Raw genomic sequence first — 27,834 nt, 5'->3', positions numbered from 1 at the left:
TCACTTTTGCACTTGAAGGAGTGTTTAATACAATATGGATGTCTTTCTGAATATAAAGTTAATTGGGAAAAAAGTGAAATATTACCGGTAAATGAAGGAGATTATTCAGTTTATAAGAATATTATTAATTTGAAATGGACTGATCGAATTAAATATTTGGGTATAATTTTGAATGTTAATTATCAATCTTTATATAAATTAAATTATGTTCCGTTAATAAAAAAAATTAAAACTGATTTGATTAAATGGAAAGATTTACCTATTAATTTATTGGGTAGGATAAATACAATTAAGATGAATAATTTTCCACGTATGCAATATTTGTTTCAATCTATTCCGTATTTACTTGATAATATTTTTTTTTTCGAGATTTAATAAAATGGTTAGGGAGTTTTTATGGAGAGGTAAATTTTCGAGAGTAGCTTTGAATAAATTAACTTGGAAATATGAGTTAGGGGGATTACGTTTACCACATTTTCAAAATTATTATGAAGCAGCCCAACTTAAATTTATTAGTTCATTGATGGATTTGGTACGGCCTCCTAGTTGGGCCAAAATTGAGATGGCAAATATTTCTACACTTGAAATATATCAATTTTTGTTCAGATGAAATATTAATTTGTTACAGCAGTATAATGTGCCTATACTAAAACATCCAATTAAGTTATGGATAAAGAAACATAAAATGATAGCTCTAGGGGTGAATTATCGGCTTTGACTCCGTTGTATAATAATCAACTTATTTATTTTTCAATACATAATCAAAGTTTATTGCATTGGAGATTTAAAGGTGTGAAAAATTTGGGAGATTGTTTTAAAGATGGTAAATTTTTATCTTTTAATCAGATAAGGGACAGTTTTGGTATTGATAAGAACTCTTTGTTTCTCTATTATCAAATTCGATCTTTGGTAAAACGAATGTTTGGTAGAGATATGATTTTACCTGAAATGACTAAATTTGAGACTTATGAAGGTACCAGAGAAGGGTTATATTTCATCTATGTATCAAATATTACAGGATGGTATGGATAAAAAGGGTTGGGATAGATCTAAAAGTAAATGGGAAGCGGATACTGGTTTTATTTTTTCTGAGGATGATTGGTTAGATATCTGTTATGATAGTGTAACTAGATTGATAAATACACGTTATGCAATGATTAACTATAATTTTTTACATCAATTATACTTAACACCTGAAAAATTTAAAAAGTCTGGTTTTCATGAATCAGATTTGTGGTTTCGATGTGGTAATTCTGTTGGAACTTTTTTTCATGCTGTTTGGTCATGTATACATATACAATCTTTTTGGAAGAAAATTCAATTGTTTTTAGAATACCTGTATAAGATTAAAATACTTTTAGATCCGACTATTTTTATTGGGTAGTTTGCAACCTCTGAAAGGCTTGGGATTAGATAAGTTTCAGCTTGATTTTGTATATTTAGCTTTATCCGTAGTGAAAAAATGTATTGCTAGTACGTGGAAAATACAAATATGATTGATATTAATAGATGGCATAATGAGATGAAATATTGTTTAATAATGGAAAAAATTACGTATGTTTTGCATGATAATTATAATTTTTTTTATTAATACGTGGTTGTTATACTCAGAATATTTACATTTCAATTTATATTGAAATATGTATATGTATATTTAATTTTTATTTAATTTTTATCCTTTTTCTTTCTTTATGGCTCTCCTTAGGAGAGTTGGCTGAAGGGGGGAGGGGTTCTTTTTTTATATATATATATATATATATATATAAAAAAATAACGTTCATGTTTATGGCTAATTGTTGTATATGTTATGTATTTGTTTTTTGAATGACTAAATAAAGTTTAAAAAAAAAAGAATATTAGTAAGGCTTTATCTGTAAACTGGGGAAGGTGGGGTTAATCATAGTTTGAATTTAAATTTAAATTTTGTACATTACAGGAATTACTTGATTAAAGTGAACTTCACATAATTAAAGACAACAATATGATTTAAAAAAAATACTTTACATTTTGCACTTTTAGTCTTTTAAACGGTGTATTCTTAATGCAGATGTAGAAGTTAGACATTGGAAGAGTGAGTCACAGTCAAGCAGAAAATTCCCATTTCTAGCATCTGTGATCCCCATGAGTGCTGGATACTGAGGATTTTACTGTATTTTGAATCAAGTGTTCTTTCTCTTTAACCATCATTTTAAAAAATGAGTTTTTTTATGGTAGAATTGTTAATTTTGGAGTTTGTAGGGGTTTGGTGGAGAGGAAGTGTAAAGACATTGGCCTTGAAATTGTCTCAACCAGGAAGGAAATTAGTATTATGAAGAGAGCCAGTGCATACAAAAACCCCAAATGCAATTGAAATTGTAAATGAAGCCAAGGCTTTCAGTGCAGTGCAGTAAAACAGGCCTTGAAACAGCTTGATCTCTGGATAAAACAGGAATTCCTGTGGGCCATGAGGCCATGCAGTCAGTGAGTCAGAATGGAGAGAGTTTTGGGGACAGTCAAAGCCACAGTCAATGGGGATAGAAATCAGAATGTTAATGGGTGAGACACTTTTACATCAAGAAGCAGAGCAATGTGGTTCACTATAAGCTGACATCTGAAATGCTGAGCAAGGCATTTTAGATGTATCAGGCTGCTATATTAAAATAGGAAAAGAATGAAAGTGGACAGACAATATCAACCTAGGCACTAAATTTGTTCATATTCCTATGGACCTTGTAAATTCCTTTTCACAAACATAGTGTCTAAATTGAGAAAGTGGTTGCATAGCTTAGTTAGCCTATTTAATCATAATAGATAACATACCAAAACCATTCAAGTTCATTATCATCTGATTGTACAAGTACCACACGATGAAACAATCTTCTCTGGTCCTCAGTGCAAAAACATGAAAATATACATTCAAACAATACATATGTAGTACATGTATGCATATACAAAAATAAATAAATATTGTTAATAACTAGTAGAGTCTCAGGTTTTGTATGAGCAATTTGTGTCAGTATATAGATATGTTTTGGGGAAATAAATTGGGGCAGGGTTTGTTAGTGTAGGTTATATACAAACACTTTAAAACAGATCTTATTTAAAATACTGTAGCTCTGCTCATGCTAGACATATCGGCCCCACAGCCTTTGGAAAAGCTTTGTAGAGTGCCCAAGAAACTTCACTAATGGATTCTTGTTTACAAAAGGCAACAGATGAAAGAGCTTGTTGTAGCTGTAGACAATCTGAAGGGGAATGTGCTGTTCTAAGAGGGTCGTGTGGTTTTGCAAGCAGAGAGAGTAAAACAGACTTTCTCTCAGAGAGAGAGAGACATACACACAGCTCAGTTCTACAGTGTTTCAGCCAGCAACAGCAGCAGGGACTGGAACTGGACAAGCTGGCAAGCTTGTGGAAAACCCCATTTGGAAGACGGGTTGTGAGTGCTTAGTTCAGCCTGGTCAAAGCTCTTGTGGTTCATACAAGAGGAGAGGATTGACTGTCTAATGTTTCACTTGGAATAAGAGAAACAAGAAGGAACTCTGTGGTGAGGGGGCAAGTTTCATCAGCAAGATACTGGAGTGGCTGATTAAAAAGGAATCAGTTGTGGATGTCCTTGAACAACAAATCACTCTCTGAAAACCGACAAGAACCTTCCTGAGTTGTAACCATGAACTTTTCAAGCACCAAAGCCTGGTGAACTTTATAAATGTTAAATTCTGTGCACAGTATAAGAATTGCCTGCAACCAGTGAACCTGGAGGAATGAGAAGTGAGATTGGACTGTGAACCAAAGAACTTTTCTGAACTTACACACACATTATATATACGTGCGCTTAGAATTAGAAAGGGGTTAAGTTAGGATAGATAAGTCAATAGTGTTAAGTTAAAGTGTGATTCTATTTTCATGTTTAAAGATAATTAAAAGCAACTTTTGTTTAAATAACCATTTGTCTTGATGAATAGCTATTGTTGCTGGGTTTTGGGGTCCTCTGGGCTCATAACAAATTCATTAATTGTTCAGGAGCCTCACTGCCTGTGGTAAGAAGCTGTTTCTCAGCCTGGTGAAATGGCTCTGATACTTCTGTATCTCTTTCCCGACAGGAGCAGCTGAAAAATGCTGTGTGCGAGGTGTTAGGAGTCCTCAATGATCCTGGTAGACCATGTCGATTTAGTGGGGTGGGGGGGAGAAAGGGGAGATGGGTTGGAGAGAAACCCTAGACATCACAATCTCTGGCTAAGTGTTGTTCCACCAGACAGGTGGATAAATAAGAAAGAAGGGATTGTGGTGTAGAGCTGAATAAGAGTAATCCTTGAAGTCCTCAGCATTGACCCTGGACATCTAACAGGTGATTGATTGGAAAAAGGGAAGATGCAATGAGTCCTTTGATACTTGTCACTAAAAACAAGCATTTAGTTGCAATGCTTGAGGAACTTAGCAGGTCTCACAACATCCATAGGAAGTGAAGGGTAACAGACATTTTGGGTCAATCTACTTGACGAAGGGCCAAGGCCTGAAATATTGGTTACCTGCTGTGAGTCAACAGTATGTTTATGAATTGCACTTGGCCCCAGCATCTGCATACTTTCTTGTTTAACTCCATGAGCAGTTAGGAAAGCAATTGGTATGTTGGTCTTCATTACAAGAAGACTTGAGTGCAGGAGTAAGGAGTCTTGACATGACCTTGGACTTTTTGATCTCTTTTTCTGAGGCACGATATCCTTGCCTTGGAGGAAGTGCAGTGAAGTTTACTGGAAGTAAACTCCTCCAAGGCAAGGATATCGTGCAGTGAAGTTTACTGGACTGCCTCCTGGGATAGCAGGACTGATGTTTAGAAGAATGACATGGATCTCGTGGTAACCAATATAATTCTAACAGAACAAAATAGATGGCACGGTTGGCTTAGCAGTTAGAGCAATGCCTTTACAGTGCCAGTAATCAGGACAGGGGTTAAAATCCCGTGCTGTCTATAAGGAGTTTGTACATTCTCCCCATGTCTGAGTGGGTTTTCCCTGGGGGCTCCAGTTTTTCCTCCCACCATTCGAAACTAACCGTAGGTTAATGGGGGTGTAAATTGGTCAGCCCGGGTTTGTGGGCCGAAATGGCCTGTATGTCTAAATCTAAACCTAAATCTAAACTGGAGCAGAAAGAAAATGTGCTGAATGGCTGCAATTCAAAACCAGGGGCCACAGCTCCAAAACTTGTAGCCTTTTTTTTGAACGCAGGGTTGGCAGACCTGTGAAATTCTTTACCAGAGAATGCACTCTTGATTTGTGCAGAAGGGTACTGTAGTAGATGATTGACCATGATCCCGTTGAATGATGGAGCAGGCACAAAGGGTGACTAGCTACTGCTGCTCCTATTGTCTGTGCCAGTGTCGTGAAAAGCATACAGAGTTTGTCTTCAGTTTTTTATCACCAAAAGTTGCAACAGAGCACCACTAGCAACTGAGCTGGCCTAGTCCTGGAGTAAGTGGCATCGAGGTGGTCTAGTAGCCAGACTCTTGAACAATTGATTCTGGGACATGCTTTCCATGATGCCAGCTGAGGAATTTGTTAATGTAACTAAATTACAGCTTTTGTAATTGAAACAGATGTCAGCCTAAGTAACTATGAACAGTTAACGACTTGATGGTAGAGAAAATACATTTGGTTCACTCGTCATCTTCCTTCAAGGAAAGAAAATGGCCTGTCTTTCCAGTCCCTGTGTGACCCCAGAACAACCAATCCTCTTATCTGCCCCTTTAGGTAGCAGTTGGTGATAATCAGCAAACGCCAGCATTGCTTGTGTTTATATCCTGAGAGGGATATTACAATAGTATGTGACTGATAGCGTGTTGGGGGTGGGGTGGGGGCACTGCTGGAGCTGCTGTAACAGCTCTGCTGTTTCTGGTACAGACCCAAGAGAGCAGAGGCACAGCGTTGCTCCAAAGGGTTCAACCGCCTGGTCCTATTGACGGTTGCACCATACAGGCTTTAAACAGCCTGTAAGAGGAGCCGAAGTTGTTTGTAAGTAAAATTCTGCAAAAGATGGTGGTGCCTTTGCTCGGCTGCGGCCACGAAGAGACTCCAGGGAGCAGCAGACTGGTGCAGGGCACCAGAAATGGAAAGAACAACCCCCCTCATCCCCCCACCCTGTTGAGAAGGAGAAACAGAAGAGATGTCCCTACAGGGAAGGTGACTGGTTAGTGAAGGGCTTAGCAGCTGAGGGATCCACACCTGATCTGGGCGACTTGCAGTTGGGGGACCCCCACTGGCTGCTGAAGACTGGCTGATGGGAACCAGGTATTGAAGCTGGGATTCAAGAAGGTGCTGAGGGCACGAAGAGCTTCCTGATAGTGGTGGAGGTTTGGATCTGGAGCTTGGATTGCTGAAGAATCGAACAGGAGTCTGTGCGACTGCAGGAGGACTGGAGGCAAATCCACAAACACTCAGCGCACTCTGCAGGGATTTTTCTCTTTCTCCCTACTGTAAGGGGCAGCGGACAGCACTGCCTGAGGGCAGACAGAAGTCAATTTTGTGTAATATTATGTTCTGTACTCTTACATGACAATAAATATCTCAAACTATCAAAAAAATAGACCTGCATGTCCTTTTCCTTTCTCATCTGTTTGTATCAAACCCAGTATCGTTAGAGGAGATAAATTTATGTTTTTGCACCAAGAACTTGTTGCATTGTATATCACTACAATCATGTCAAACAAGATAAGTTCAGAACTAATCTGACAACTCATAACTGGATATACAGACCAAAAGAAATGATCACCACCACAATCTAGTACCTCATGGCCTGGCATCATTCACCACTATTTGATGCAGGTCTCAGCAACCGTAGGTTAATGGGGGTGTAAATCGGTCGGCACGGGCTTGTGGGCCGAAATGGCCTGTGTGTTTCAGCAACAACTCAGACATACAAAAAATAACAGTGAACTCAGCATTGCCATTAACAGCTCAGCAGGTCCCACAACCAATGAGCCAAAGTTCTGTCCTGCTGGTCGACACTGACACAACTAATTCCAGGAATATAAACACATGAACATTCCAGTCTAGACAATGGTGAGGCTCAACATGTGAGTACTAAAAACAAGGTTGAATTGGTCATAATCATATTCAGACAAAGATGTTGCCCTGATTTTTTTAAAAATCTAATTTAATAAACTTTAAAAATTTCTGAATAATTAATTCATGAAGTGACACTAAATTTATTCAGGTACCAACCCTGTAATTCATAATTTTGAACCAATGCTGAGTTTATTTCAATCCGTAATTAAGGTTCTTCCGAGGCCACTATATGGGATTGCTCACCATTTTTGATCATCAATGGAAGGGGAGATTTAGTTGTAAACAGAGATTACCAAATGTCATCCCACATAAAATGAAAACCAGATTTCGCAAGTAGAATATTTAGCACATCAGTAGCAGAAAAAAATATTTTAGAAAGGATTATTTCCCTCATTGGTCAAGATTTCTGCTTATGGTAGCTGTACAGAGCAGAAAATTATTTTTATACATGATAAATGATTAAGAAAATAAATTAAGTTCTTCAGTTGTTTTATTCTTTCCTTTAATAGGTTGCTAGACTGGAAGCTGACAAACAAGCTCTGCTCGATCAGATGATGAGTACTGATCCAACAAGAGATAATAAACGTGCCGAAGTACTCGCGAGGGAAAAGGCCCAACTTTGTCAGAAAGTCAAGTGCCTAGAAGCTGAGGTTGCAGAGCTTCAAGCTCAGAGAGAAAATTATGGTGTGCAAGCTGAGAGCGTGCAGAGAATTCAAGTGAGACAGCTGGTTGAATTTCAAAGTGGTATCAAGTGTTTGGAGGTAAGTTTAATTCCACTGTTGTGTAGAAGCGCACACAATTACATCTGCAGTCATTCAAATTTGATTCCTGTTTCAGCAATAAAAGCAAGTCACTAAACTGTTAACTTCAGGCCTGTTTTATTGTTTGCCAATCTTGAGATTATTATAACTCAAAAGGGCCTCAATATTTTAGAGGATGTGAATTTGTTTGCACTCAATCTAGTGATAGACATTAGGGCAGGTCACTATATCATATTTTTATATTCCAAATACGGAAACTTCCAAAGTAGTTTGAAATCCACTAGGAAGGAACAAGAAATCATCAATTACTTCACCAAATTCCTGTACTGCAGTCATTTTTTTGTTAGTTTGAGTACTTCTGATTGCAGCATTGACGTCTCTTCAATGTATTATTTTTACTGTTCAATGTTCTGGCCATATTTCATTCTTGAAACAAAAAGGTTGCAATGCTTGTACAGTGATAGCTTCTTTACTAGCATTTGTAGGTTTCCCCTGAAGTTCCCTGATTCCTGACCCTTCTGTCTCATTTCACAAGGCCTTGCTACCCTTGTCTACTTCAATGATGCACACTGCCTGAATGCGCAGGTTCTCACAGTTACATAGTCAAAAGTTTGTCTTTGATGAGACTGTATGGTTTTTTAATACTTTATTTATAATTTTCCAGTGTTGAACTGAAATAGTTATCAACATTATCACCGTTAATGCTAAGATGGTCAGCATTGACCACCATTTAGTATTTTCCATATTATACAGTGTCTGTAGAATTCAAGCTCTTTTTCTTTCCCTTCCACCCAAACCGCCATATTCGACACTAGACGTTTAAGTAACCACAAATACACAGGACACTAAAGACATTCGCAACAAAGGGACGCAACATATGGCAGGATTCTGTGGGTTTGTCACAGTTCAGAGGTCAGAGCACAGGCTGTTTCATTTTCTTGACTTTACCTGGTCGGGACGAGTTGGACCCCCCCAAGCGGTGAAAGGGTGGGCAGATGTGGTGGGTCACGATGGTCTATCTATAGTCATGCTCCCAAAAAATTTAAATATGGTTGCCAAAATATTTTTTGAAAATGTCATATTTTTTCCTTAAGTTGCAAGTGATTTTCTCCAGAGGAACACAGCTTTGCATTTCTGTGCTCCAATGCATAATGCTCAGGCAGGAGTCAGATTTCCAGGTAACTGCAATTCACTTCCTGGCCACTGCCAATGCGATCATCACAAATTGAATTTGGAATTTGGACAGCTTCTTTGTAAGTCTTATGTCCATTATATTTCCCAACAGGAATAACTCAGGGTCTTGCAGGAATTCTTTACCTATGATTTTCCCTAGGGCTTGGCCTAGCTCCACCCAAAATGGTCTCACTTTGGTACATGTCCAGTTTGCATGCACAAAGGTTCCTGTCTCAGCGCCGCATCTAAAACATTGATCTGATCATTCTGATTTCGATCTGTTCTATTTTTGTGGAGTCAGGTACAGCTGGTGCATTGTTCCCCTTTCGAATCATGGTCTCTATGTCGCTGCATTTTGGTGGGGCCATAGTTGGATCTAATTTGTCCTGTAAGAAAGATCTTATCTGAAGGTAGCGGTGGAACGTCTTGTTTGATAAACCATACTCATGTCTGAGTTGTTCGAATAACATAAGTTGCCCCTGCTCGTAACAGTCCTCTATGCACCTGATGCCGTTCCAACATCAGGTGTCCAGGATCTTGTTACCTAATGTTAATGGTAATAATCTATGTGGAGTCAGGGGTGTTTTTGGGGACAGCCCCACTTTGATACCTAAATATTGGTTAATTTTATTCCAAATGGTAATGACTTGTTTTAAAATAGGGATGCCTGCTTTTCCAGATAATAATTTAGTATCCCATTTATAAATAAGTCCTCTGCTACCTTCTCACCCAACATGTGCAAGCCAATTTGCGCCCAGAATGGTATATTTCCTCTCTCAAAGAGTGAGGCGATGTATCTCGACTGGGCTGCCCAATAATATTGTAATCCGCCCAGACTATAATCCCAGGTCAACTTTTCTATAAAGACCCTGGCCACCTTTCCATTCCGTAGGAATGTCCTTACCTGTGAGAACAAATGTTGGAAGAATGCCCAGGACAATGCCGTGGGCAGTGTCAGGTTATTGGCAGGGACATCCACCTATATAAGTCCTCCTCAATTTCCAGCAAGGGGGTATAATTCAACTTATAAATTATTCAAGTTGTTATTTATTCTCACTCCTTAATATTTGATTCCATTTTGTGGCCACTTTAGATAGCTGTTTTGCTGACATTGACTGTAGTTCCCCTTGGTGAGTCGCATAATTTCACTCTTGTTCCAATTAACCTTGTAGCCAGAAATCTCCCCATAGTCCTCCAGCGTAGAGTGCAGCTTAGACAACGAGTTTAGCGGGTCTGTCAGATAAGTTGATTTTGGTTCTTCCTGGCCTGCTCTAAAACCTTTAATGATTGAATCCCGTCTAATGTCTTCGGCAGTGGCTCCACAGCCAATATGAACAAGGCTGGAGACAGCGGACATCCTTGCCTACTTGATCTTGTCAGTGGGAATGCTGGAGAAATTTGTCTTTTGGTCACAACTTTAGCCTTGGGGGCATGGCGCAGCGCCCTTGTAAAAGTTGGCCCTAACCCAGACTTTTCCAGCACTTTGAATAAAAAAATCCCACTCTAGCCTATCAAATGCCTGTTCTGCATCCAGGGCCACAGCCAGACCTCTCTCATTCTTGGTTTGTGCCAGATGCATTATACTCAACAGTCTGCCAATATTATCTGTTGCCTCTCTCTTTTGTTTATTAGTTTTGGCAGATAATTCAACAATCTATTCGCCCGGGCTTTGGCAAGTATCTTATAATCTGTATTTAACAATGAAATAGGTCTATAAGAGGACAGCAATAACGGATCTTTGTCTTTTTTAAGTATCGTCATAATGATTGCTGTCGAAAAATATTCTGGGATGGTATGGCAATGGAGATTGCCTGATCCACCACCTCCATATAGAGGGCTATCAGTAAATCTTTAAATTTCTTATAGAACTCAGGTGGAAACCCATCCTCCCCTGGAGACTTGTTGGGGGGGGGGGGGTCTGCAGTGAGTTCAATGCTTTCCCTATCTCTTCCTCCATGAAAGGAAGATCTAGGCTACCCTGTTCTTCTGGATCCAAATTTGGAAGCTCTAATTTGGACAGGAACCCGTTAATTTTATCAGACCCTCGTTAGTTCTGATTTGTATAAACATAAAATTCCCTGAAGGTCTCGTTGATCTCCTTTGGTTTATATGTGATCCTTCCATTCACAGTTTGTATTGCATTGATCGTCCTTGAGGCCTATTCTGCCATCAACTGCCAAGAGAAGATTTTATGGGCTCTCTCCCTCAATTCATAGTATTTTTGTTTTGACCGTATTATGACCTTTTCCATGTTATAGATATTATATTTCATTTTCTTGTTTACTAGAGCCCTGTAGTGTTCCTCTAAGCCTGATTTCTGATACTCCTTTTGAAAGTGAGTAATTTCTTGCTCCAATTCATCCACCTCCCTCATATATTCTTTCTTCACTGTCTTGGTGTATCCAATTATCTGGCCTCTAAAGTATGCTTTGAGGGTATCTCATAGGAGGAATTTATCTGGAGTAGAGGAATAGTTGGCCTCACAAAATATGTCTATCTGTGTTCTTATAAAACTACAAAACTCTGGCTTCTTTAACAGCAACACATTAAAACGCCATCTATATGCCATATCCTGCTTATCTGGTGTTTCTATTGTTAGTGTCAAGGGTGAGTGATCTAAGAGAAGTCTCGGTGTACTCAGCTTCCAAGATCCTACCCTCTGTTTGGGCTGAAGCCAAGAAAAAGTCAATTCTAGAATAGGAGTCATGCTGTTTTGATTAGAAGGAATAATCCCTCTCCCTCAGATGTCTCTGCCTCAACATGTCTATCAAAATCAGCTCCTTTATATAGTTAATGGTAGCCCTCGCCGCCTTTGTTTTAGTTATTTTCTTTGGTGACTTATCTAAGACAGGGTCCAGTCAAAAATTAAAATCACCCCCAATCAGGATGTTCTTTCTTTCTGCCAATCTTAGGAAAGTGCTCTGTATGAACTTTTCCATCATCAAAGTTGGGGGCATATATATTTACTAAGTCCAGGATTCTGAATATATCTGACAGTCCACCATTGCAAATCTTCCCATTTTATCTGTAGTCACATTCTGCACTCTCACCGGAACATTCTTCCCTATCAAAATTGCCCTCCTCCCCCCACCCCTTGCACCCAACCCCTTTTTAGCTCTTGGTGTTCCCGCTCCATTAAATGTGTTTTCTGGAGAAAGGCCAAGACTTGTTTCCTCTTTATTTTACCCATTCAAACCATTAACGTTAAAACTAACGTATGTTATGTTCTTGATCATTGCCCCAGAGACCTTCAGATCCGTGTTCTTTCTATGTCTCCACTGCCCCATGTCTGTCCTCACCCAACCTTATTCCTCCAGCCTTCAATTCCAGCCCGTCGGTCCCATGACAAACCCTGAGAAAATAAAACGGAGACCAGGGCCATATGCCCCAGAGGGGTAAGTAAAAAAAGGAAGGTTAGACAAAAGAAAAAAACAGACAAGGACAACATAAAATACTACACCAAACTTTAACCCCATAACCAGATACTTCCCTTTCCAAATTCTAATTCCCTCTAACCCTTCCTTCCCACAACCTCTGGTGACTTTACCCTCTATATCATCACCATCCTCCTTTTTCCTAAAGGTTGTGTGTTTTGCATCCATCTGTCTGCCACTGCTCTCCACCCCCACCCCCTCCTGGACCATTTCCTTTTCATAAATTCTTTCCGTAGCATATTTAAAACTAACTGTTAATTCCACTGTTACTCTCTTATATATAGCTATTTTCAACAATATATTCTTGTGAACAACAAAAATACTAACACTGATCATTTGGCGTTAACCCCATATATATTATTTCTGGCAGACCGGCAGCGGCTTCACAAATTCCCGGGCCTCTTTGGCCTCCGACAAGAATTTTCTTTCACCTCCTGGCATTATGACTTTTTGGGTTGCCAGGTACCTAAGGGCCTATTCGTACCTTTCTGTTTAGCCATCCTTTTTATTGGTTCAAATTCTTTTCTCTGCTGAGGAGGGGCATGCTTATATCTGGGTAGAATAGAATCTTTTTCCCCTCCAGCTCCATCAGCCCCCCACCCCCTCGCTTTTGCCCTGACTGTCACTGCCCTTAAATCTTCTCATGATTCTGGTGGCACAGGAGCTTCACTGGGACCGAGCGTGGTCTCTAAATGGGGCCTAGGCACGGGAAGGGGGTCTGATGTGCTCTCTCTATCTCTACCAGGTTCCCCAGTTATTCCTTTTCCAGGATCTCTGGGAGCCAATGCTGGAAAAAGGGCACGGGATCTCTCCCTTCCCAACCCTCCGGCAGCCCCACAATTTTGATGGTATTCCTCTGGCTGTGATTTTCAAGGATGTCAATCTTCTGCTAGAGGCGTCCCCTCTCCATTTCCCATGTGGGGAACTCGGTCTCTAATTTATTAATTTTCTCCTCACTATTGCCAGTTCTAACCTCCAGTTCAGATACCCTTCCTGATAATCCAGTTAAGGCATTCTCCCATTTGTTCATTTTGTTGTATAGTTCTCCAGGCTTTTCTTTTAAATTCTTGGCCAGTCTTTTTTCCATTCCCAACATAGCCTGCAGAATGTCTTGCAGTGAGGGCTCCGTGCCCCCTCACCTTCTTGTCGATGCCAGCTTGCTGCTACATTGAGTCCCAGGTCCTCCCTGGATTTCTCCTTCCAGGCTGTCATTTGTCTCCTGCTCACTTTTGGCCAAGCTGGGATTGCCACTGGAGCCATCCCCTGGCACAGGGCAGAGGCCTCCCACGTCCCAGGTAAGCCTTTCCTGCGGCCTGTTGTATTGTACTCCCAGGCGCACTTCATCCGTTGCCTTCGGGGGGGGAGGGACACGACACGCGCCGAACTCCAGAGCTCTGCTCCTTCCGCAGGTCCCTCATCTCCTGACGCTCAGTCAGGGACCATACCGTCGGTCTTCGGTGGTCATTCGCCTGCCGCTGGCATCTTGGGTGAGCCTCGCTTGTCCTCGGCGGGTCGGGCCTCTGTTGTTGGGGCTTCCCGGGCGTTGGGCCTGGAGCTGGGAATGCCATCTTGGCCTCCACAAGACGGGCTCGATCGGGTGGTGACTGTTCCTCCCATCTTGCTGGCTGTCTTTCCTTGATTGAAGCTCTTCTTCCCCATTGCAACAAGTTAGGGGCTTTTATTTAAATGTCTTTGTCATTTAAAAATAAATTTCTTTGACTTTTAAACCGTTTTTTTTCCACTCTGGTCCGGAAGCTCAAGGGGTCAACATCCTTCTGCTGATATCATGTGACCTCGATGAGACTGTATGATTAAATAAAAATGTTTAATTCCCTTCCTTGGCTATATTCTTCCTTCTTTGTACAAACTTCCCTTTCAGCATATACTTACTTGTCTGTTTCTAACCTCTTGAATAATACAACTTGGTCTACAAATAATACTAAACCAATAGAATAATTAGCTCTCTGAATACAGGAAAATAAGTCATAAATGGAATTTCAGGCTAGGTTAGGGGATGAAGGAAGATGGCACTAAACCCCATAAAGATGTCTTCATTGCTTGCAGTTGCTGCTTTTGTATCTAGGTTCACCATAATGTAAAAAAAAAATTCCATCTCTTTGTACTACAGGTGCTGAAATCCCACCAAAATTCTCCACTGGTTTAAGGTGCCTGCCTGCTTTTTTCCTCAGGCCTGAAATGTTGGTTATGTATCTCTATCTCCTGTGGACACTGTATACAGCATTTTTGTTTTTCTCCACTGCTTTGTTGTCTTCAACCAGAACAAAGGTTTTGTGACAGAAATATGTAAATGATGAAATGTAACTAACATGCTGTTGAATGTCTTGGACTGGCAAGTGTAGGCATATTCTCGGACAACCACTCAGGGGATGTTGATTTCTTCTTCTTCTTTGGCTTGGCTTCGCGGACGAAGATTTATGGAGGGGGTAAATGTCCACGTCAGCTGCAGGCTCGTTTGTGGCTGACAAGTCCATTGCGGGACAGGCAGACACGGTTGCAGCGGTTGCAGGGGAAAATTGGTTGGTTGGGGTTGGGTTTTTCCTCCTTTGCCTTTTGTCAGTGAGGTGGGCTCTGCGGTCTTCTTCAAAGGAGGTTGCTGCCCACCAAACTGTGAGGCGCCAAGATGCACGGTTTGAGGCGATATCAGCCCACTGGCGGTGGTCAATGTGGCAGGCACCAAGAGATTTCTTTAGGCAGTCAAATGTTATAAATGGTCACTTGGAGAAATTTGTTGCATTTTTGTATGTTCACAGGCAGAGAAGCAATCACTTAAACTGCATCTGCAGCGTTTGGAGGAGGAGCTACAGTTAGTTCTTGAGCAGAACACCCAGTTGACTAGCAAGTTGCACAAAGCTGAACGGGAGGTCAATGCTTTCTCTGTCAAAGTGAGTCCGAAAATAGGTGAATGCACCAGATGATCTGAAATATTTCAATAACTGTGCAAGGTTGCTTTTAGATTTTCGAGTCATAGAGCCATACAGCATGGATACAGGCCTATAGGCCCTGCCTGTGCATACCAAACAATGTGCTCTTCTGCTTAGGCCCATTTGCCCACATCAAGCCTCTCCCACCCATGTAATTATCCAAATATTTCTTAAAGAAAACTAACTTACCTTCTTCTCCCACTTTGTCTGACAATCCATCACATGCTGAGTGAAGAACTGGCCCCTCACATCCCTTCCAAATCACACCATCCTCACCCTATATTTACACCCTCTCATTTTAGATTCTCCTACTCTAGGAAACAGACTGTCACTATTCACCTTGTTAATGCCCCTCCTGATTTTATAGACATCAATAAGATACACTGTCAACACCCTATACTTCAAGAGACTCGCCCAGTTTTTTCCAGTCTCTCAACTACTCAAATCCTGACAAAAACTTAATAAACCTCTTCTGTACCTTTTCCAGCTTTATATTATCCTTCCTATAGCTAGGTGAACCAAAACTGCACACAATATTCCAAGTGTGGCCTCACCAACATCTTGTATTACATGACGTCCCAGCACTTGTGTTTAATGCCTTGACTGATGAAAGCAGAGTGTCCCAAATGCTGCCTTCACTACTTTTGTCTACTTCTGCTGCCATCTTTAAAGAGCTGTGTATCTGCACCCCTCAGTCCCTCTGCTCTGGAGCATTCTCTAGTGCACTGTCGTTAACAGAGGAAGTCCTGCGTCACCCAAATGCATCTCCTTGCACTTGTCCAAATTGAACTGCTTGTGCAATTCCTTAGCCCAGTTCATTATCTGGTCCAGATCCCCTCATAAATTTGGTAACTTTCACCGTAGCACTTATTTTTATGGCATCACCGAACTTGCTCGCCTTGCCACAATCATCATAAATCAAATCATTTATATAGATAACAAAAAGAATGAGTCCTAGTACCAAGCACCGAGGTACTTCACTGATCAAAATCCTCCAGTCTAAAAGAATTGCCCTCAACAACAATTCTCCAACTCTTATCACTAGGCATTTTTTTCTATGCAGTTGGCTAGCTGGCTGCCTATCTATTGTTCCCTAACCTTCCATACCAACCTAACATGTGGGACTGTAGTTATTTGATTATCCATACAGCCCTTTTTAAATAATGACATTACGTTTGCCATCCTCCAAGACTTCTGTCCTTAGTGATGTTAAAAATGTTAGTCAAGACCCCAACAATTTCCTTCTTTCCTTCCTACAAATTCTGGGATCTACCTGATATGGACCCAGAGATTTATCCACCTTGATGTTATGTAAGATTTTTAACACCTCTTTACTACTGATGAAGACTGCCCTAAGCTTTCTTTAGTTATCTCCTTCTCCTCTTGCTCCTGGTTACCCTGCTCCACAGTAAACATATTCACAAAATATTCCCGATCTCCTCTGGCTCTACATGTAGATACCCTTGCTGATCCTTAAGGGGACCATTTATTTTCTTCATGATACTTTTGTTCTTTATATGCATAAAATCTTTTTGGATTCTCCCTTGCATTGTCTGCCAAAGCCATCTAAAAACCTCTTTTATCTCTTCTTATTTCCATGTTCATAATGTTCCTGAATTCCTTATCCTCAAGGGTTTCTTTGAATCAGTCTTCCTGTGCCTCTCTATCTCTTGTTCAGGGTTCCTTTACCTTATCATTCCTATTCGTTACCCTACTGAGAACATGTTTGTCCTGGACTTTCCTTATCACACTCTTAAAACCTTCCCATTGGCAGCCATGCTCTTATTTCCTAACTATTGCTAACTCCTGCCTAATCATGTCAAAATTGGCCTTGTCCTGATTTAGGATTCTGACTTCATTTTTTTCCAACTAATACAATTGTTGTATCCATTGATGTTGGATGTAAAGTTCCACACCTGGCATGAATGCTTGAAACTACTAGTGGGGATTGATTTGGATGAGGTCCTTTATAATCTTTGAATTTGAATTGGAAGACTAAATTTCCTTTGGTACATTTTAATTTAAAGTCTGCATTTAAACAACGTTATCCTAAAACAGGTTGGTAGGAATTAGAATTTCTCCATTGTTCTCCAGATTTCTTCCTCTGCTCCTGCATTCACTAGTTTGTGATACCTTATGCCCATTCTGGCTGGGTTGTAATGGACAGATAATTGAAACATGATTAGAGCCCAGTAGTGGCATTACCAAAAATTATTCCCATTATGATAAAACATGGATAAGTTACACAATTTAAAAGAAATTCTAATTGCCCATTATTTGCTGTTAAGGTTATTTCAGTTGTTTTGCTGAGATGCTGAATGAGTTGCATTTTATATGGCAGAATAATACAGCTGAACACAGCTTAAAAGGAGAGGATGGTAGACACTAAATTATTTTCTTGGTATTACAGCTGGAAGAATGTAAACATTCCCATAAGATGGAAGTTACAAACGTCAAACTAGAAGCAGCAAGAACCAAAGGGGAAATTGAGAGGGAAAGAGATAACATGCAAAACCACATTGATGGTATCCTTTTATTTAATTGATGAATCGTATATTGCTTTCTTGGGGGGGATCTTATTGATATCCTGACCATCACTCAGTTCGTGCATGGAAAAGAAATTTAGGAAATGTTGCGACTTTTGAGTGTAATGTTGGATTTGTTACCTGTTTTTACATCTCTTTTGATTTTTGCTGCACGATGAAGCCATGGAGATATTTTAAAGCGGAGCATGAAGAGTGCTGGTGTTGAGATCCAATTTACTGTTTGAAAACAAGATAATAGGGACAGGAGACATGCAACAATGAGAATGGGAAATTTATCCTAAGTATTGAATAGATGAGTTCAGAGATGATGAGTATAAAGGAGCTTCAGTAGCCATAGAGTTTGACGTGCATTACTGAAGAGATGAACAGTCCCATAATGTTTGGGGCAAAGACACCTTTTTCCTTTATTTGCACCTGTGCTCCCCAGTTTTAAATTTGTAAGATGAGAGGACTATCATTATAGATGAGAGGAGATTTGATGAGGTGAGAGGACTAGCATTATAGAACAATGATGATGGTTCAAGGAATGAAGCATCCACTAGGAGAATGCATTGATTCTGTTCAAATAGTTTATGTTGGTGTTATGTAAGTGAAATTCTTGTACTGCAGCCATTGCTAACCTAGAGGCTCTATTCTCTATGCACTAATGAAAGAGTAGCCAGTTTTGGCTCCAACACAATCTATAAATTTGCCACAATCTATCGTTGATGGCCAAATAACGGGAGATAATTCCAAATATAGGATAAAGATCAAGATTCTAGTTGGGTGGTACCAGAACATCAAACTTTCTCTTGATGTCAGCAAAACCAAGGAACTTGCTGTTAATTTTTGGAAGGGGAGACTGAGGGACCACGTATCTGTCCATATCGATGGGATGGAGGTGGAGAACGTTGGTACTTTCAAGTTCCTGAAAGACCATGTATCGAAAGACCACTCCTGGAGCCAGTAGATTGAGGCAACTGTGAAGAAAGAACACCAGCACTACTTTCTAAAGCCTGAGGAGATTTGGCATGTCGTTGAATGCTCTTATCAAACTACTACAGGTGTACTGTGGAAAGTATACCGACTGGTTGCTTCACAGTCTGATTTGGTCATTGATGGCCAGGAACACAGAAAAAGGCTGCAATAAATATTGATAGGCCCATCACATCCCATCCATTGTAAACATAAATCAATCATAAATGTAAGGGGCTCCCTCAAGAAAGCAGACAACTTCATAAAAGACTCCCTTCACCCTGGTCATTACCTCTTCTCACAGTTAACCGGGAAGAAGGTACAGAAGCCTGAAGTTCAGCATTTGAATTCAAGAACAGGGTTTTTTCCCCCACCCCAAGGACTATTAGGGCTCTTGAGCCTCCCCTTACCATCCTAATCATGTGCTCCAACGCCACGAATAGACCTGTCTGCACTTTTGAAGAGCACTTTTTTTCTTGCATTCTAGTTATTATTTATCTACTTCATTTACCATCTCATTCTGTTTGGAAATTTAATATATGGAGGGTTTTTTTAATCTACAAAGTACTCTTTGGATGCACCAAGTTAGAATTTCAATTCCTATGTACGTTGTGCTAGTGAATAGGGCAATAAACTCAGGATCATTATCAATAGCTTAAAGCTACAGAAGGGCTACATTGAGAAGCCGAGACTTTAATCTGTTTATTCAATCTTTATGTATCAATTGCTGTCTTCTATCTCATTATTTACTTCTTTATAAATTTCTCTGCTGCTTGATTGATGTATATTTTTTTTAAAAAACATTTCCTAAGAATTTTTTTTATTTTTCTGCAACAGGTTTGCAATCAGATAATGAAATTCTGAAGGCCAACATTGAAAGGCACAAACAGCTTATGGCAGAAAAAGAAAGAGAGCTAATTCGGAAAGTTCAGGCAGCTACAGAAGAAGATTTCCAGAAACTTACAGAGCTGCAAGATGAAAAGTGTGTATTTTTGAAACTTTTAACAGGAGAAATTTGTTTTAGCCAGTATGTGAACATATTGGTTGTGATTCCTTTCACTCTTGCAGATTAGAGTCCATTGAAGTATCTCACTGTGTGTTTGGAGGTAGTGATCAAATCATCAATTTTGTTCTCTTTCTGATCAGTGTTTATAAACAATACTGTTTTGCCTCACAGTAGTTGATCATAATTAACTGTCCTGTTGAAAATAATAATCTAGGAGAATGCAGGTGTGGCACTGTCGGTGTATTTTTTTCACCAACTGTTGAAGACAGCAACAATGGAATATGTCACAGTTTAATATCCAGTGTCCCAGATGTGGTTAGTTATGTATCAGGATTACTGTGGTAAGTGTTAAGTATAGTTTAGATGCAAAGAAGAGTGATGGCTTTGGGCTGTCTTCTTGATTCTGTTGGATTAGTGGAGTAGTGTGGAAACTGACTTTTCCTCCATTATTCTTGGGTACGTCCTGTACCACCAGCAAAATAGATCCAGTAGCAATGATAGCACAATTGAAAATGGGTGAACCTGGGAATCCTCAACATTAATTTGGGATCCCATGAACTCTAATGGATTCTGGTCAAACATTGGCAAAGTAATTTCCTGCTGATTTCCACCTCATGCTTTCCCTCAAATGGTGAACCATTAGTTCTCTATGTTGATTTCCACTTGGAAGGGTAGACAATGTACTCAGCGAGGTGGGCCACAGTGTTCATTACCAAGAGTAACTTTGTTGCCTTGCCACTTACCGAACTGTCTGTTTCGTTAAAGAGACACTGAGTCTACAGCAGGCACCTTTGAAATTTTAAACATAGACCATCAAAAAAAAATTGATTGGATTATTTTTATATTTGCTCCTGGTGGGATCTTGTTGTCCCAGCGTGTTTTTCAATAACAAGGTCTACAGTTAAAAAGTCATCCATTGGAGACAAAGAACATTGGAATGTCCTGCGACAGTATATAAATGCATCTTCATGTTATTTATTCACTAGAGGTGTTGTGTGTCTTTTATTTTATCACATTGAGACTATTTTTCTAAATGGTCTTCATGAATCATCACTCCGATCAAAGAGAGGGGAGGGGGGGATGAAGTTGCTTTTGTGTAAATACTGAAGCAGATATACTGTAATTGCTTTTGCCGTTTGTTCTGCGCACCTCTATGGGTTTTGCTGCCCAATCCCTTTGTTTATAGCCCCATACAGGTTTTAAACTAGCTGGAGGATGGGTTGGTGTTTTTTAAATACTAGTGAACCCACAGAGGTCCGTGGCAAAATGGTGGCACCCATGCTCGACAGCCCAGTCTAACTTGGGAACCGAAGGCTCAAATCAAGCTGCGTGCTGCTGGAGAACCAGGATTCGTGAGAGTGCCAGTAGTGAGCAGGGCTCCTGAAGGACATCTGGCATTAACAGCTTTCTAATCCTATTGCGAGTTTGGAGCCAGGGGCAAAAGAGAGTGAATTGGATGCCTGGAGCTCAAGTTCACTACTGGAACAGATCGGAGGCGTGCGGCTATGAAGTTTATGGGAGCACAGGAGGTGGTAGCACCAGAAGAGGTAGAGGTGTTAGGATCCACAGACACTCAATGCCTCTGAAGGGACTCTCTTTTGCTTCCCTTTCTCTTCTTGGTAGCGGTGCCAGTCTACTGACGTCTCTTTGTGTGCCTTTATGGCCAGACAAAAGTAAAAATTGTGTATTTGCATACATGACAAGAGACGTACCTTGAACCATGTTCCTTCTTCTGCCCTATATTTTTGTTGAGATCCTTCAAGATTGCTGCGCGAGTTGATAGATTGAGTGATTAGAAGCTGGACTGCTGGCCATTAGTCAGGGTATTGAGTTCAAGAGTCTTGAGGTAATGTTAGACCTCTATAAAACTCTGGTTACACTAAATTTGGAACATTTTGTTCAATTCTGGTTGCCTCATTACAGAAAGCATGTAAAGAGGGTGCAGAGGAGATTTACCAGGAAGTTGCCAGGATTGGAGAATATGTCATACAAAGCAAGGATGACAGAGCTCGAGCATTTCTCTTTGGAGCAACAGGGGATGAGAGGTGATTTAATGGAGGTGTATAAAATTACAAAGAACTTAGATGGGTGGACTACTTACTCCTTTTTCTTAAAGTGACAAAAACAAATACCAGAAGACATCTGTTTAAGGTGTTTAAGGCAGAAAGTTTAGGAGAGATGTCAGAGGTATTTTTTTTAACACACAGAGTGGTGGGTGCCTGACATTCATTGCCTGGGTTTGTGGTGGAGGCTGATACATTAGGGGCATTTTAAATGAGCATATGGATGTAAGAAAAATAGAGGGTTATGGCCTGGGTGTGAGGTAGGAAATAAATTAGATTGTTGTGGAGTAGATTTACATAGGTTGGCACAACATTATGGGCTGAAAGGCCTGTACAGTGCTGTTATGTTCTATCAATGGAATCCAAGGACAATGGAACAGTGTTATTTGCTTATTTTTTAGTCACTCTTGTTCATCCATGAAGACTCCATGTGAACACTGGTAGGCTCAACAGCTTTTCCTGGTTGAAAGTAATAAAAGTATTTATTTATTTAAAGATTGGAACTAGAAAATAAAATTGCTGATCTGGAGAGGATGAAGGCTGAACAGGATATAACGTGGCAAGCAGAAAAGGAACAATTGGGAGAGAAAGTGCGTGCTGTACAGTTAGAAGAGGAAGCATCCAAGAGGGAGATCCTGAACCTCAGGTATGAACCAAACCACCAAAGCTTGGTGTACATCTTAACTTTTGTTTTCTACTGAGCTCACAGTTGTCAATTTTATAACAACTTAAAGGTTGTGTTTTTTGGGGGGGAGGGGTGGGGGGTTCCAGGCTGAATAATAGTTAATCTTTCCCATATTAAACACTTCTTTTGGTTCAGTATAAAAATGTAGTTCAATCCAAGAATAAGACCCCTTGGCAACTTTAAGAGTTGGGAATTTGTAAGTGCGGTTGTAAATAACTTCTGTCAAAACTTTTTCCAATTACAGTCATAGAAAGAAAACCATGCTTGGGAATTGTGTGGGAAAGGGAATATGAGTTGAGAGGAATACAAAGGAATGATTGAGATGGCCATATCAGTAATTGGTATGATGGTAATAGGGAGTTTATATGAGAAATCACAGTCAAATAATTGGCACATTTGTATAAAGGGACTGAAAAAAAGCATAATACATGGAGGCTGAACTCTGGAGGTGAGAAGAAATCCATTGCAGAAACAGAGGAAAGTGGTTTTCTCAGTCAGGAGTTTGATATGGTACTGGATTGCCTTGAGAGTAGATTGCCTTAAGTGTTTTAAAGCAAATTTAAGAATGGTAGAATAAGATGAAAAGTTGACAGGTAAAAGATTCTGGACAAATAGAAATAGAGAGCGGTAAACAATAATGTCACCCAGTGCTCTTTGTTTTCTGGGCTTTCATAGATAAAGTTAGCAAATGTAAATTTTGGTGCCTGTTTGCTTATTACTTCATGCTCCAGGTCAAAACTTCAACAGTATATACACCGGATAGAAGAACTTGAGAAAGAAAAGAATGACAGCGATGAACTAAGACAGGTACCTTATTAAATCACTCTCTGAAAATATTCTCTCATAATCAGAACACCTTCAACAGCGTGTCAGACTGATGCATCTGCTATACCTTTTTCAAGAATACAATGGATATTCTCTAAACTCTGTTTCTCTGAAAATTCCTGTAAAATAACATTTTCTTCCTCTTAAGAAATTATTGATCAGTTAGCACACTGACGTTCCTGACGAAGGGCTCAGGCCCAAAACATTGATTGCTTTTTACTTCCTGTCGATGCTGTGTAACCTGCTGAGTTTCTCCAACACTTCTGTGCAATGCCCGATACCCCAGCAAACTGCACATCTACTGCATATTGAACATCTACTTTTCAGTTGCAAGAATAAATATTTTTTTGGAGAATTTAAACCTTTTTTTGTGAACTTTGTGCTGAGAATTGTTTCTGTTGCTTATATTTTGGTTTAGAAAATCCCACAAGTTTAAAGAAAAATTGAGTTATTAAACTCCACCTGGCAAAAAAAACTATAAAGTCAAATTTTATTTTCATTGAGATATGAACTTTTATTTTCCTCTTCCATGCCTTTCGTTTGGCCTTTCCACCCATTCACCCAACTGAAGCAAATTAGTGAACTACAGATCCAGGTTACCACTGTTTCACAATCTGAAAATGATTTACTGGAGAACAATAAAAAGCTACGAGAAATGCTTGATCGCCTAAAGGAGGAAGTTCGAAATGGAAGAAGCCAAGCAGAGCGGGGACAGCAGGAAGCTGAAAAGTAAGCACATAGTTCTCTTCTAATAATTTTAGAAGCAGCAATTTTAACACGATTTGATAATTTGTCTATTTTTTGGTGGTAAATGTGGAAATAAAGACATCTGGGTAACGTCAGTTTATGGCACAAACACCAGCTGGACCTGAAAACAGAAAATGCTCTAAATAGGGAACTCACCCTGACCATAAGAGGGAGAAGCAGATTTAGGCCATTTGGCCTATTGAGTCTGCCTTGCTATGCGAACTGTGACTGATATATTCTTCCTTTCGACCCCATTTTCCTGCCTTCTCTCTGTAACCTTTGGCGCCCTTACTGATCAAGAATCTATCAACCTCTAAATGAACCCAATGACAGTTTCCACAGACGATTGGCAACAAATTCCACAGATTCACTTCCCTCGGCTTAATAAATTTCTCCTCATCACATTCTAAAGACCTTTTATTCTGATGATGTGGCCTGTGGACGGCTCCCACTACTGGAAACTTCTCAATGTCCACTCTGACAATCTTTCTATGAAATGTTCAAAATGAGGACCCCCCCTCCATCCTTCTCAACTCTTAGCAAGTAAAGACCCTGAGCCATCAAATGCTCCTCATACATTAACTTTCTGATCATTCTCATAAATTTCGTCTGGATTCTCTTCAACTCCAGCACATCCTTCCTTAGATATGGAGCCCAAAACTGCTCGCAATATTTCAAATGTAGTCAGATGCAACCCTCATAAACCCTTAGCATTTACTTTTATATTTTAGTCCTCTTGAAATGATTGTTAACATTACATTTGCCTTTCTTATTGCCAACTCAACCTGCAAGTTGACCTTTAAGGAATCCTGTTCTACGATTCCCAAGTACTTTTGGACCTCTGCTTTATGAATTTTCTCCCCATTTAGAAAATAGTCTACTTCTTTATCCTTCCAAGCAAATGCATGACCATATACTTCCCTACCCTGTATTCCATCTGCATTTCTTTGCCCATTTTGTCATTCTGTCCAGATCCCTCTGCAGACGTCCTGCTTCCTCAACACGACCTGGCCTTTCACTTGTCTTTGTATCATTTGCAAACTTGGCCACAAAGAAAACAATTCCACCACTTCAATTACTTGCATACAACAGCAAAAATAGCAAGGCCAATGTAGTCCACTGCGAAATGCTACAAGTCTCTGGCATCCAGCCAGAAAAGGTCCCTATTGTTTCCATTTTTGCCTTTTGCCAGTCAGCCAATCTTCTATCCGTGCGAGTATCTTTCCCATAATACCCTGGGCTCCTATCTTATTTAGTAGCTATATGTGTGGTAATCCACTGACTTTCCTTTGTCTTGCTCGTTATTTCCTCAAAGAATTCCGACAGATTTGTCAAGCAAGATCTCCCCTGACTCTGCTGACTTCAGCCTATTTTGTGCTTTTTTGTACTTAAGAATGGGCTCTAGAATTTCACCTATCACTGAAGTCCGGCTAAGCATGAAAGACCACTACTAACACGATCTTTCAACTCCTTCAGAACCCTGGACAGTTGTTCATCCAGACCAGGATGGACAACAGCCCCCTCAAAAAAAACCCAAAGAGATGGTTATTGCAGTGTTATCATTCACTTAGTTTCATTATTATTCCTAGCATTTAACTGAATTAGAATTACTGCATGGCATTTTAATTACTGTAAATCTTCTAATTCTTTGGAATATTATTGCAATCAAAATTGAGGAGAATGTTATTTTCTGATCATATAATCTACTTTTTCTAATTCTCAAAGTTCAACTTATTTTCTACTCCCAATTCAGTAGTAATAGAGCAATTTCTTCGTCCAGTTGATCTTCTCTGAAGATTAATTTTGAAAGGACCACAGGTCATCTGCCTTGTATTTTGCGCAGACTTGTGGAAGACAGGCGCATGGAATGGTTGGAAGAGAAGCATAAGCTGCAGAGTCGTAACACAGAAATGGAAGAGAAGTACTGCCAGGCCAAAGAGCGACTGCAGCGTGCAGCCTTAGCTCAGAAGAAGGTCTTGCCCTTTATTTTAATTGACTGAAAATCTAGTTTATTAGAAATCTAACCTCACCATATAGAAATTATGTCCTTTTTTTGTTTCTGTTTTGACAGAGGAAAACATTGAATGAAAGTAAGCAGAAAAGATTACAGGAAAAGGTACAATTGTTAGAGGCAAAAAAGGAAGAACTAGAAATTGAGAAGCACACATACAAGTGAGTGGGTTTCTATTATTTCTGTCATTTACCTTCCACAATGAGATACAGGAATGGGGGCAGCACATTCACCATGCAAAGCCTGCTCCGCAGTGTAACTTGGATGTGTACCTCAATCTACTTGTACACCTTAGCTCCAGAGTGCCCTGATATCCTTACCCAGAAAAGAATCTTGTTGACTAACCTCTTGATTAAATTTTTCCAGCATTAAAAATTCTTTAAAACCTTACTGCTCCCAATGGCTTCTGGCATAGTGGGAGGGGAAGAAATCCAAAACTCATTAACCAATTGTGAGAAGTGCTTCCCAATTTCCTTTCTGATTATTATTTCCCCTACTTCTTAATTTGCTCACCAGTGGAATTGGTTTTGTTGTATCTACCTTAAAGAATCCTTTAATGTTTTAAATACCCCTATTAGATGATCTCTTAAGCTTTTGTAACATCATAGAATCATAGAGGAATGTAATAGACCCTTTCAGCATGCCTCATCCAAGCTGACTATCGATGCTAATCCTATTTGCCTGCATTAGGCCCATCCAGTGCCCTCCATAATGTTTGGGACAAAGTTACTTTTTTCCTCTATCTTTCCCTGTGCTCCACAGTTTTAAATTTGCAATCCAATAATTCTATGTGCTTAAAGTGCACAATTCAAATTTTATTCAAGATTATTTGTGCACATTTTGGTTTGACCATGTGGAAATTACAGCATTTTTTATACAGAGTTCCTTCATTTCAGGGCACCCTAATGTTTGGCTTCACAGGTGTATGTGAGTACTCAGGTATGTTTAATTGCTTCATTGGTGCAGGTGTAAGAGAGGTCAACTTGCTTCGAAGCTTTTGATCACCTTTGGAGTCTGTAGTTGCCATTTTTCAACTCGAGGACCAGGATTTGTGCCATTGAAAGTCAAAGAAGTCGTTATGAGACTGAAAAAGAAGAGTAAAACAGGAAGAGGCATCAACAAAACCTTAGGATGACTAAAATCAACAGTTTAAAACATTATTAAGAAGAGTGTACTGGTGAGCTCTGTAATCGCAAAGGGACTGGTAGACAAAGGAAGTCCTCCATGGCTGATGACAGAAGAATTCTCATCATAATGAAGAAAAATCGCCAAATGCCTGCCCAGCAGATCAGAAACACTCTTCAGGGGGTAGGTGTGGACGTGTCAATGACTACCGTCTGCAGAAGACTTTCTGAACAGAAATACAGAGGCTACCCTTCAAAATGCAAACAATGGCAAAGATGGAATGCTTTGGTTCTTATGCAGTTCCTTTGCGCCTCCACACTTTGCTCCGGCCATCACTCTGATACAGGTTCATCTTGGTCTCATCTGTCCATTTTCCATAATTCTGCAGGCTATTTAAATACTTCTTGGCAAACTGTAATATGGCCATCCTTTCTGTAGCTTACTCGTGGTTTGCATCTTACAGTATAGTCTCTGTATTTCTTCTATATTTCTGTTCATGATGTCCCTTTGCAATCACTGAGCTCA

General features: G+C 39.9%; 1 protein-coding gene across 6 annotated transcripts in view; it reads left to right on the top strand.

The window, feature by feature from the left end:
• Window positions 1–27,834, top strand: part of cep83 (centrosomal protein 83) — an 82,492-nt gene that overhangs the window by 33,909 nt on the left and 20,749 nt on the right. For 5 of the 6 annotated variants that reach the window (XM_069908704.1, XM_069908702.1, XM_069908703.1 and 2 more), the window contains 9 exons: window positions 7,547–7,798; window positions 15,177–15,308; window positions 17,758–17,872; window positions 19,685–19,829; window positions 22,413–22,562; window positions 23,333–23,408; window positions 23,998–24,155; window positions 26,017–26,146; window positions 26,245–26,345. In XM_069908704.1, coding sequence (XP_069764805.1) covers window positions 7,547–7,798; window positions 15,177–15,308; window positions 17,758–17,872; window positions 19,685–19,829; window positions 22,413–22,562; window positions 23,333–23,408; window positions 23,998–24,155; window positions 26,017–26,146; window positions 26,245–26,345 — 1,259 coding nt within the window. Of the gene's footprint in view, window positions 1–7,546; window positions 7,799–15,176; window positions 15,309–17,757; window positions 17,873–19,684; window positions 19,830–22,412; window positions 22,563–23,332; window positions 23,409–23,997; window positions 24,156–25,953; window positions 25,973–26,016; window positions 26,147–26,244; window positions 26,346–27,834 lie in introns of those variants that run through there. The other variant, XM_069908707.1, reaches the window with a different exon arrangement.

The sequence above is a fragment of the Narcine bancroftii genome, chromosome 13 (assembly GCF_036971445.1).
Source record: "Narcine bancroftii isolate sNarBan1 chromosome 13, sNarBan1.hap1, whole genome shotgun sequence".
Taxonomy (NCBI): Eukaryota; Metazoa; Chordata; class Chondrichthyes; order Torpediniformes; family Narcinidae; genus Narcine; species Narcine bancroftii.
This window is presented reverse-complemented; position numbering and strand designations above follow the sequence as displayed.